This window comes from Bicyclus anynana, chromosome 2 (assembly GCF_947172395.1).
Source record: "Bicyclus anynana chromosome 2, ilBicAnyn1.1, whole genome shotgun sequence".
Lineage (NCBI taxonomy): Eukaryota > Metazoa > Arthropoda > Insecta > Lepidoptera > Nymphalidae > Bicyclus > Bicyclus anynana.
The window spans coordinates 2,003,415-2,015,944 of record NC_069084.1 but is presented as its reverse complement, the minus strand read 5'-3'; the positions used below and the strand labels follow the sequence as shown (position 1 = coordinate 2,015,944).

General features: G+C 30.2%; 2 protein-coding genes across 3 annotated transcripts in view; one reads left to right on the top strand and one right to left on the bottom strand.

The window, feature by feature from the left end:
- Positions 1-3,534, top strand: part of LOC112043743 (uncharacterized) — a 31,981-nt gene extending 28,447 nt beyond the window's left edge. For both annotated transcript variants that reach the window (XM_024079296.2, XM_024079295.2), the window contains exons 4-5: positions 208-370; positions 1,125-3,534. In XM_024079296.2, coding sequence (XP_023935064.2) covers positions 208-370; positions 1,125-2,144 — 1,183 coding nt within the window. In that variant the 3' untranslated portion in view covers positions 2,145-3,534. The remainder of the gene's footprint in view (positions 1-207; positions 371-1,124) is intronic.
- Positions 3,535-3,791: 257 nt separating this feature from the next.
- Positions 3,792-12,530, bottom strand: part of LOC112043742 (inaD-like protein) — a 165,101-nt gene continuing 156,362 nt past the window's right edge. The window contains exon 36 of the mRNA XM_052888385.1: positions 3,792-12,251. Within this exon, the coding sequence (XP_052744345.1) occupies positions 12,078-12,251 (174 nt within the window). The 3' untranslated portion in view covers positions 3,792-12,077. The remainder of the gene's footprint in view (positions 12,252-12,530) is intronic.

The window sequence follows — 12,530 nt, the reverse complement described above, 5'->3', positions numbered from 1 at the left end:
CCCTGTATATATATTCTTCCTGATAACCGATCAAGTGCCAAAATGACTTAGGCACTCTTATGGTCCACAACGGGAAAGCTAAATGTTTATATTAAATATTGTTATAGATAACAATTACTCATTGTTAAAAAATAAAAGGTATGATTGAAAGAATATATAATTTATGTAAAAGCTGGACTTATTTTTCACAATAAAAACTTGTTTCAGATTAGAAGATGAAAAAGCGCAAGCAAACGGCTACGCCAACATGGGCGCCAGTTTGGACAGCGTAGTCACACAACAGCCCAATAATAACAATCACCTGCCGCAGACTGCCATCGTCAGCAGAGAGGTTAATGAGCTACCTCTCCATGCTGACAAATTGTACGAGGTAGGTGATTGCAATAGAAGACACCTTTATTCTAGATCTAGATGTTTATGAAAATGAAATGAAAATTGTTACTATTGTTAAATGAATTGTTTGTTTACTCTAATAAAGAGGAAAATATAAAATACAAATGGAAAAATACAAAGTCCTTAGAAGCAACTGAAAATCCAGAAATTGTAAATGAGGACAATTCTTATACCTACCTATGGTGGTATTGAATTCTACAAACAAGCGTAAAGTACAAGTAAAAGCATGTATAATGTAGGCATTTATATTTCATTGCATCCCATGCATACTTCCGATGAGTAAATAGACTCCGAAAATTTGTTAAGTAGGACAAAAGAGTGGCTCATGTTTTGAAACTACGGCAAAGGAATAAAAAAAATGAAACCAAAAGTAGAATCAAAATATATATTAATATTAATGTTAAAGCTGAATAATGTAATTTCATGATCAGTATTTTGCAGATTTGAAATATCATATTGTGTTGCAAGAAATAACTTGTATCAGATATTTACTGATAAAGATGAAAAACATAGAACTCTAAATTTATCGGAACTTGAAATCTACAGATAATCACTTAGAGTAAACAGTTATAGCTCGCAAAGATAGGATTTGGATAAGATTATTTAGTTTTGATGATCTTGACTTTTGAAAAAATAAACATTATAAGATTGCCTTCTATTTATTGCTTATGGTCTTAATTTTATATGGCAATTTTAAATATTAAACTCTTTGTAACAATTTCTAATTTCAGGTTTTCTCTAAATCACTGATATTTAGAGATGAACACGAATTGAAAAAAGGCAGCACCAATTCATTAGATGAATTAGAAACTAAGTCTGAGCCAGATTATTTAATGGACAAACCTAATAGAACGAAGGTTTATTTCGAGGACGAACTAGATTCACCTGTCACAGACTTTGAGATTATGTTCAAAGATGAACTCAATTACGAAATGTTTAAAATAGAAGAGGAAGAAGAAGAAGAACGCAGTAGCCCAGATGCTGAAGAAGGACTGACAATGAATGTAGCCATCAAGAAGCAGGATGTTATAAAAACTAGTACAGTGACAATAAAAGGAGAGTCTAAGCTTGCAACTCCGCATAGTATATACGAATACGATCCAGTTTCAATGTTGACCCTACCACCAATTATATCTTTGCCAAGAGTGGAGAATGTTAAAGGAATTTTGCGCACAAACAGTACAAAAACACTAGATAGAACTGACAGTGCAGTCAGATTATCAAGACCGACACTCAACAGAGTTGAAAGTTTGAAAAACATGGATCCTAACAAAATCAACAAAGTTTTAGCAAGAGTTCCTCACAGAAGTGCATCATTCTTGAATATTCCAGCACATTTAGCCCCAGAAAAACCTCCATTAACTAAAAGCAAGTCTACTGTAGGGGTGCCATCGTTAGCCTCCAGTGAATTGAAATTAAGTTCCCTCCCAGATACACCAATTATTAAAAGTAACAATTTGCCTAGATTCTTCGCAGACAGTCCGTCTTATATACCTGATTACAAAGAGGAAACTAGTTTGCAAAGTATAAAACAGCAATCTGCTAAGATGTTACAATTGAACGATTTCAGCATGCCCCGGTATTATGGCGCAGTTTCAAAATCTACAGAACATCTATCTGTACAGGAGAGTAAATCTATGCCTGATTTAAGGAACCCCCAGTCTACAGGAAAAGTTAGTAAGCGACTAGTAAAATTAAGAAGTAGATTAAAGCCATTAGTGATAAGAAAGAGCTCTGAAGAAAAGTTGTGAACTTTAATAATGCAGAAGTTGTGAAGTTGTGAAATATATTAATGCAGAACAAACTTTAGACATAAGTTAAGTTTAAGTTAAATTAAGTGTTCTGATCAAAGATTTGCTTGTAAAAACTTGTATAAAAGCAATAATTTAATTTTTTTGTTTGACGGTTATATCATAAAGAGAAAAGAATATGATTAAATTATTAAATGACAAACAATGACGTATGTATGACAGTTTAGAGACGTGGGACTAAGTTAAACAGATTTACTATGACAAATAACTTCGTTTCGACATTTCGACAAAAATATAAAAAATGCAATAAATGAGGAAAGTGATAAATTTTAATTTGTATAGAATAAACTATGTAAATAATCTAATAGACAATGAAAAACGTCAGTATTCTGTTGCTCAAACAACGTACCTAGTGATTGTGATTAATATTAACTAATGATACATAATGTACTTAAATCAAGTAAACAGAACAACTTAAAATAGTAAGTACCTACTTATTTTATGAAGTAAATTTCTAGTCACAAATTAATCTTACTTAACTAATCTTACATTGTTATATTGAAATACGAATTAAATAAACATTGACTATTTTATGAAATTGTTGACTTAACAACTTATGATTTATATTAATTTATTAACTTTCTAGCTACTATAACAAATTATTAGCTCGCATTGAATGAAAATTTCAACAAGTTGAATGAAACGCGTGGTACAATTAAATAATTCGTAATGTAATAATGATTGCTTAGACTAAGGTATATTGAATTATTTGACTTTATTATAAAATGTGATTATTTCGCAGTAAAAGTAGGCACAGTAGACAACAGTTTGAAAAATAGTTATCAAGTAATTTTTACATCATCATAAAGTGATAAGTTAAGTCATAAACTGAATATACATATTATTACTTTCTTTCTACGTCTATTTTTTTTTCTTTATTTATTGGAAAAAATCAATTCTTTAAAAAAAAACTTCAAAACTTTTGATTTCTTTTATAGCCTCGTTGTCAGTGGTTTTGTCTTCGCAGAGTTATAATTAAAATTTTTGTTTTTGACTTTGTTTTTGTTTATAGCATTGAGTTATGCATAAATTCGCGTTATTTTTGAAATAGGAAATTAGTATTATTTAGAAGGAAGGTTAATAAGATATAAAAAATGCCAAAAACAGTTTCCCAAGTTTATAATACTGTAATAACGTCAAATATAATTCATATTCGTTGTATAATATATATGTTTGTATTCGATAGTATTTATTATTCATAGATGCTTAATACGATATCAATAATTATGTCTCTGCATAATATTTTAACTATTTATTATAGCTGTTTATTGTATTGTGTCAAATATTATAATGTGAAACAAAAATAAAGTGTTCCCAAGATAACGCAAAATCTTTTATTAGAAAATCTGATGAAACACCTGACATAACTTACCTAGATATAATATAAAGCTCAAAAATCATCTATTTCTTAATATCATAATATTTTTTTTTTATTTTTCCAATTAAATAACAGATGAGGGTATAATATATTTCTTATACTGGATCTTGTACTGTTCACGTAGCTTTGATTAAACTTCAGAAAGTCGATCAGGATAAATTTTACGTACTTGGCTAAAAAGATAGGTAATTTTAAAAATAAAAGACGAATGAAAAAAGCGCACAATTTATTACAGAATCACTATTTCGTATTTTTTTATAGTCCGGTGTACATTTTAAACAACAGTAAGTATACATTTAAACCAATACCTAATAGTAAACATTTTAAGAGACATTGGTTTTCATAATTTTACGGAATCGTTAAAATTCACTAGAAAAATTTAATTATTATTATAACTACATGTACTAAGTAGGTACTATATATCATCTAAATGTATTTTTTAAATTACCTACTTAATTTTAATTAAAATTAACTGTATTTTTTTTTCAAACTATACAATTTATTTAATGTAAGCATAAACAAATAGGTGCCTACGAATAGTTATTTATGTTCTATTTTTAGGTGATGATTTTGATTTGACTGTAGTTGTAATATGCCGAGACAAGCGCTTCTGTGTGTAAGCTTAAGGAACGTCAGCAGAAACGCATTGTTAAATAATTTATAGAGATACTTGTGGAGGCGTATGGTATCAAAACCTTTTTAAAAAAAACCGTTAATTCACAGGTACTTACGTTAAATTTTAATAATAAATGTTTTTAATTTCTGACGTTTCTGCAGTTTCACACACCATTCTGCTTACGCCTATGTACACCTTACTTTTACTAAAAAAAATAAAACCATCATCGTTAAATAGAACGACGCAATTGTTACGCAACTATTGCTAGACGAAATGAGATTTTCAATATTGTTGTCAGTTTCATCATCATCATCATAATCACCATTATCCTCATTATATAATCATTTCATTTTCATCATAATCATAGTCTATTTTTATTGGCAAACCTGGAGAGCAGGCACATTCTCACGTACAAGAGAGTAAGTTTTGAAAATATAACTCCTCTTACTCGTATAAGGATGATGATGATACACGTATATAATCTAAAATTATTGTTTACTAGTTGTACTATTATTGTATTAAATTGGCACTATTATAAACTATATTAGTTCAAATATTCAAATAGCAACAGTTGCGTAACTAAGTGGTATAGCGAATATTATAATAATGAAGATTTTGGCATTCAGATTCATTTTTTTTCTGTAGTGCATAGAGACCCTTTATTAATGTTACCGTTCGTTAAATGTTACCGAATGCGGATCAGACAGCGCGACTATCGCGTCGTGACTAACGATTGTAGGTTACGCACTTGTCGCGTTGTCTACTCTATTCACATACATAAAGGAACGCCTTCACTGGAGAAACGCAAGTCTTAAAGTGTTATATGGTTAATACTGAAACAGAAAAATTGCGTGACGGGAAATTTACCCACTAGTAACAAAACCATCTGCATATTTTTTCCAGAATGATAATCATGTGTTATCGCCGTTTAGTGTTGGAAATAGTAGTCTGTGACGGATATGACGTCGCTCGATCTCGTGTTGGCTTCAGTGTGCTCGTGGCGTTCGAGCCGACCACATCTCTTGTTGTGTAATTCTTAATCGGTTACTTAGGATAGGCGGGGAGAGTGACTTGAGTGGAAAAGGGGAGTGTTTGTATACAGTCAAAGGTACCTTTAACCCTACACACATCGTTCACAAGTACGTGACTCCACTCAAGGTCATTCTCTGCCATTCTAGGGTCTTATTTTGGTGACAGTTTGATTTGCTAATTAAGTTGTCCTGACAAGTGTTGTGAATCATAACCTTTGTTCGACATTAGTTTTCTTATATTTGTTATCACCTTTTTAGTCCTATAATATCAGAAGTGCGATAAAGAACTGGTGCCCACATAGTGAATAAAGATAACGACGTAATTTAAAACTACCCTAGTTCAGGCCAATCGTTTTACATTTCTTTGTTAATATGGTATGAGAGCATTTTTTATAAAAGAGGGTAACAAATTAATTGAGTATAGTACACTGATGAATTTTACATTACGGTATTGTTAAATTGGAATGTAAATAGTGTGTGAATCGTGATTTCAAGTTTTAAGTGTTGACGGTATAACTTTAGTATTGACGGTAATGACAGAAATTGTTTAGAAATTGTGTTCCATGGTATTCTAGATGAAATTTTGCGTTTTAATATTATGACAAGACGCGAAATGTTGCCGTATAGATTTTGTGTTAATAATTGCAACTTATAACTGTTTGAAATTTGTGAATTTTGGTTACCGAATTAAATAACCCTACTGCCATTTTTCGATAAAAATAAGTCATACGCGACCTTACATACAATGGTGACTTGAACTATATATAACACTAGATACACAAGGCCCATACACACTCATTCGATTAAAAATGAGTCGTACACGACCTTCAATAGTGGTTTGTACACGCTCAAGTTGTCAGTGTAAACGCAACTGCACCAGACACGAACGCGATCCAGGGACGGATGCGCCACCAGGATGGCCGAATGTTATCGCCGTTTAGTGTTGGAAATAGTAGTCTGTGACGGATATGACGTCGCTCGATCTCGTGTTGGCTTCAGTGTGCTCGTGGCGTTCGAGCCGACCACATCTCTTGTTGTGTAATTCTTAATCGGTTACTTAGGATAGGCGGGGAGAGTGACTTGAGTGGAAAAGGGGAGTGTTTGTATACAGTCAAAGGTACCTTTAACCCTACACACATCGTTCACAAGTACGTGACTCCACTCAAGGTCATTCTCTGCCATTCTAGGGTCTTATTTTGGTGACAGTTTGATTTGCTAATTAAGTTGTCCTGACAAGTGTTGTGAATCATAACCTTTGTTCGACATTAGTTTTCTTATATTTGTTATCACCTTTTGAGTCCTATAATACATGAGTTTGTTGTTTTCAAGCAAAATGAACCTAAGCAATAATTAAGAACCTCGGCTAGGTTGTTAAGTTGATTGCCAATTTCATTATGTTTTTATTGTTATAGCAATTCTTTGTAAAATTGAAGACTTACAATTATTATTGTACATAAAAATATTACATGCTTTAGAATTATTTATTCGTGTCTATAGTTGTTGGAACTCCTTTGTCTAGAAGTCTTATCAGCTCATACAATGATGGGAAATTAATTCGTAGAAAACTAATAACAATTTGGTACCAGTAGCAGTTTACAATTTGAACAACAAACAAACGACCTTACATTAAGAAGAGATTTTTCTTTTTCAAAAAAAAAAAAATTACGCAAGTCAAGTCAATTTATTTTATTATTAATTCAAGCTATTTTTAAATAGCATAAAATACTTAAGTTTAATAACTTTGGACAATCAAAAAAAATGCTTTCGAAAAAATAAAAAAACGTTATCAATATTCGTATGTATTTTTGTTTCGAATAGATTATTTTTATTACTTATGTTTGCAACGAGAGACACGAGGCTTATAATTATATCAATTAACTATTTATTTAAATTATTTTATTCGCTGACACATCCAAACTGTCTTACAAAAAAAATCAATTAAGTAGCCAAAAAGTCGATCTAACGCACTCCTACTTTTATCATTAGAATCGATTAACTATGAATACGCTTTATATACACTTTACAACAATTTAGAATTATGCTACGCAATCATTTTATGCGAAGTTCTATGTACATTCGCGCTACCCTAGATATAGTTTAATACTCCTAAAGCAAATTGCATACAGAATTTATTTATCAGACATATTTTGTTGAAAATATGGCTCCATATTAAAGCTCGCTGCATATGTAATGAGTTTTTTCTCGGACGGGACGAATTTTGGAAGTATTGTGTATGTAAACGTCAGGTTCGGAAGAACGATGACATATTGATTACTTATTATAATTATTATCGTCCCGTTGACCATTTCCTAATCCCATTCCGTATACAGCCACTTTAACTGTAAATTATTCATTTTCAACACAAAACAATCATTAAAACAAAAATAAATTAACGGTAAAATTAGCACTAATCTTTTCGTTAACGGACTACATTTTAATCTGCCAATTTAGTTAATGCGTAATTTTTAGCGATTTATGTACACCAAAAGTATTCTCAGTATAAAAATAATTTACAACAAAGTTCACAAAAAAGAAAGCATTTGGTGTCTAAGAATTTAATTTTAACAAGTAGTTAAATATCCAATAATTTTCACCGGATACTTAAAAATGAAAATTTTGAAACCGACATACTTAAAATAATTTGAAAATTTTTCAACGTTAAGTATCGAAAAGATTATGACGTTGTCCATGTAGTTTACAAATTGCGAACAACGAAATTAACTGATTTTGTACCTAGCTGTACTTACTTAAAAATGCACTCAACCGGTGAAATTTCTAAACTAGGAAAATGCAATTATTACAACTTTAATACCGCCTTAAAATTTATCGTAAAATTATGTACATTTCATGTAGTTTTTCAAATATGACTCTCTTGAAAAGACTAACACATGTAGCCCAAGATCAAGTGTGCTAATCCGGCACAGATTTCTACCTACGCAAAATGGTACCGGAACGCTAAATTGCACGGCGAAACGACTTTTAGACTTCCACTAAACTAATTCCTCAGTTAAATAACAATGTGTAAGTCCCTTTATTATACAACTCGGGAATAGAACTAAATACGAAGACTCTGCGTTATAATTTTTTGTGAGTTGCTACAAAGTTCGGAACCTAATCTAAGGTGGGGACTTTCATATAGGTATCTATTTTTTACACTATATAAACAAGTTGCTTATTATGTAAGAAATGCTAATTCTAGCTTTCTAATACATGGCGTAGTATTAGAAAGATTATTATTTACTAAAGTTATAAAGGCATTGTATTTTACATTAAAATACTATTCAGATAAAAGCAGACTAGAGTTGGTGCACAGTGTTTTGATACTGCAGATCAGAAGTGGGATAGTTAGCTAACCCTTATCTTTAATGTCTCTAGATGGTGGTGTGACGCGTTGAGAAGGAGATTAACAATCTATTGAACCTATTTTTTGGCTTTTACATTAGAAAAGTAAAACAAACCTGAGTCAAAATAAAAAAAATTACTAATTCTTAACCTGAATTGGGCATCATACTTTAACTAGAATAACTCCATCTAGATTTTCAACTTCTAATCTACATTATGCACAAAACTGCGTCATTAAAAAGAAATTACCTAAACTATTTATTTGTTTCAACGGGCAAGTCGTTCCTACATAGAGTGACATTACATAAAACTATTTGCATTAACTTTTACATCCAAACTTATTAAAATATGGACAGCACTTAAATAACTAAGTTTAAACTATATTTTACAGTGAAATTATTAAACACCTAAATATTTCTTACTGCTGGACAAAGAACAATCATGTAGATTAGATTAAATAAATTGATTAATTCAATAGAAACAGACATCACTTTGCTGAAGTTCATTTTTAACAATGAATTAGTTTAATTTTACTATTATCCATAAATCCGACAAAATCCTTTACGTACATTTGAAACCTGAGTATACCTGAGTATAGAGGGATACCCATTGACTCTATAATGTTCTTAAGCAAAGCATTACAATTTTGTAACGACAGTGTTTTTCAATTATCCAGCATTAAGAAATTATGAAGCCCTCACATCAAATCTTTGCCAGTAACTAAGTTATTAAAATACTGGAATTACAGCTAAGAATTGAGGGTCATATCGGCCTATCTCCCAAATTAAGACTAAGCAATAATTATACAAAACACAATTAATAATAATTTCAGTTCTAACTAATCATCAATACTGAATTTCTATGCATTATATTTAGCTTAAACGGAATAACTTTTCACTAAAGCTAATTTGGTACATGCTCTTTTACTATAGTTTAAGTTAAAATATTTTACGTAATAAATAATATTCATAAGTCGACAAATGTCCACAAAAAGTACAACCAAAAATGATTAAGCATCTCTTTTTATGTACTTATTTATAGCGAATATCTGCGATTTTATAGGATTTTTTTATAGGATTTGATTTTTTTATCGTCCGATTCCAATTTAAACCCAAAACTAGGTTTTTACCTAATCTCGACAACGGTAAGAAAATAGGTCTATTCGTTATTAAGCCATGCGTGAACCAAGAAGCAAACTTTTTCTGCTTCATGATTCAAGCAATTATGTATTAAAAAAAAGTAAATATTAATAAAGTAACAGCAATCGCAGGTATAATTCGTTCCATTTAAAAAAAAAACATTATAATCTGCATATGTGGTGTCATTTTATTATACTTATTAGTCTTAACATATGTCAAGTTTGGTAAAATATTAAAGTAAAAATTAATCAAAATAACGTGATTTTGTATTTCAAAAAAATAATGTGTATTACTATAGAATGTTTAATGAGGCGAAATAAACACTGTTAATATATTAACAACTTGGTTCCTTACGACTGATAAGGACAGGTGTAATACTAGCCCGCTTTTTTTTTCTTTACAAGTTAGTCCTCGACTAGGTTAAGTATTTTATTTCGCCTCATCCTTTAATACGACATTCATGTTAAAAGAGTTATGTATTGAATATTTTTTGTTTTAATGTTGTTTGAACAAAATTACGAAAAATTTAACAAAAGTCACTGTAAACTTTACATCTAAAACCATCTATTTCGATTGCAAAGATGGCGACAGAAAAATACATAGATAACAGTAAGTATAAACCAAATTTATTTCATAATATTTAGGATTAAAATTAATAAACATATCTATTTTTTAGAAAAGGAACTAATTAAACTACGATTCGAGATATCAAAATTATTATATCCATGTATTCATCAGTTAGACGATTTTAATAATTACGTAGACGAATCAAAAAGTTTTTGATTACGATATTACTAGACGAACAAAAACTGTGGATTATCTTGCACGCACGTTGCATGCTGAATTTCAACTAAGTAGGTAAAATAAAACAAAATCACCAGAAAAATATTTTTACAAAAACTATTTATAAAAACTTTTTTTTTGTTACGCCAAAAGCCGTACGCAATCGAGTCTGTGTTTTTCAATAATGTACTTTAAATAATGCACCATGATTATAAATCAGCTTCAAAGAAAAGAAGCATCAAGATTCGTTACATTTCGGATGTAGTATCGATGCAACATCGTTAATTCATCGTTGTTTATTTTGTGACATTAGCTGCATCGTAACATTTCACGCTCCATGATGCAGTGCTTTTGTTAATAATCAAAACGTATGTTATATACGGTTACATTAAATATCCTGACTTATTGTCTAATCACTTCACAAACACGACTTATACAAATATTTTTAAAAATCTTTTTTTTTTTACAAACGACCTTTAACGCAATAACAAGTTGTTGAATACATACAAAAACCATCATCGAAGTCTGTAGACACATTAGAGAACCATTTTTGTTGTGATGAATCAAAGATAGATCTTAAATAACAGAATTACAATTAATTGCAGTTAATGCGAAAATATTTAATTTAACTGGTTTCTGAGTTAAAACATTCATTTTAAAACTTAATAACATAATTGCTGCGGTCAATTTTTTGGTGCACAGAACGTTGTGAATTATTAATTAAATCCGGTTTTGTTGATTTTAATCCAAAATGATAAAATTTTAAATTTTTAGTAATTTGCTACTAGACTTTTGATATTCTATTAAGAGCCTGCAATAGCCCGACCTCTGTCATATTTTTATTAAACTGAATGTTTGTCAGCTTTTGCTACTATGGGTAAGTATGGCAGGCAACTACGATGATTGGACTGTGGCTTTGGCAAGGATCAAACTTCAAGAGTACAGATTCTCAATTATTATTGTCGAAGTATTACGTTACTAATGTACAACGTTGTTTATTTATATTTTCTATGAAATGTAGTGTAAAATATAACAGTGTTTTCAACAATTATTTACAATCAATTTTCAAATTAAATAAAATGATTGATTCATTTATTTTAATTTAAAAATGTAATCGTATAATCTATCCAGCCACAGTTTTACCAAGCAACCTATTTGCAATGGGTCAATTTCAGTATTTTCTATCATTTGTTTCATATCCTAAGTAAATAACAGATGCCGGATATTAGACCATAATATTTTAACAACGGTGTGGCTATCACAGGATTTTAATCTTTTATTATTTCATAATAGAATACATGTTGCGTCATTCATTAATTGCAATGACTGTTATAAGCCGCTCATTTCTCATAATATTTCAATTGCTTTTTTTATCTGCTCAAAGTGAACCAACTTAATGTTATTTTTGTTATTTAAAATCAAACCTACACACAAGGAAAATACGGTTCTTACTTGATTTTCATTTATCTGATATTATTATAGTAGCTTCACAATCAGACGAGTAATTTTTATTACTGAATTGTAAGCAAAGCAATAACTAACCCGTCTTTTTAATATTTTATTCAAATTTAAACATTATCACAATTACCTAGGGACTATTTTAAAACGTTTAACTTTTATGGTAGTCTTATTATTGCACAGTTTAAGCGCTGCTCCTATAGCGAGGAATTCTGCACCAGAAAGATCTTTCCCATCCACTGCTACAATGAAATCGCCTCTTTGCAGTTTACCATCTACTTCTGCTGATGACCCAGGTAGCTGGAATAAAAATTAAGTTTATTTTTCAGTGCTCAGTAGTCATCAAGTTCTCTTATTCAACAAATTACACTATCGGCCATATTTGTAAACATCGATTAACATTTAAGCAACAACAAAATAAAATGGATCTAATAGCTACTACTTAATGTTCACTTTATTTAATAAGTTTTAATTTACTTCTTATGCATTTTATTATACACTAATTTTATATTTTCTTTTTTAACGTACATTAATACAAATTTTATTTTGCCTTTCGTAAGTTTTACCTATCTACAACTG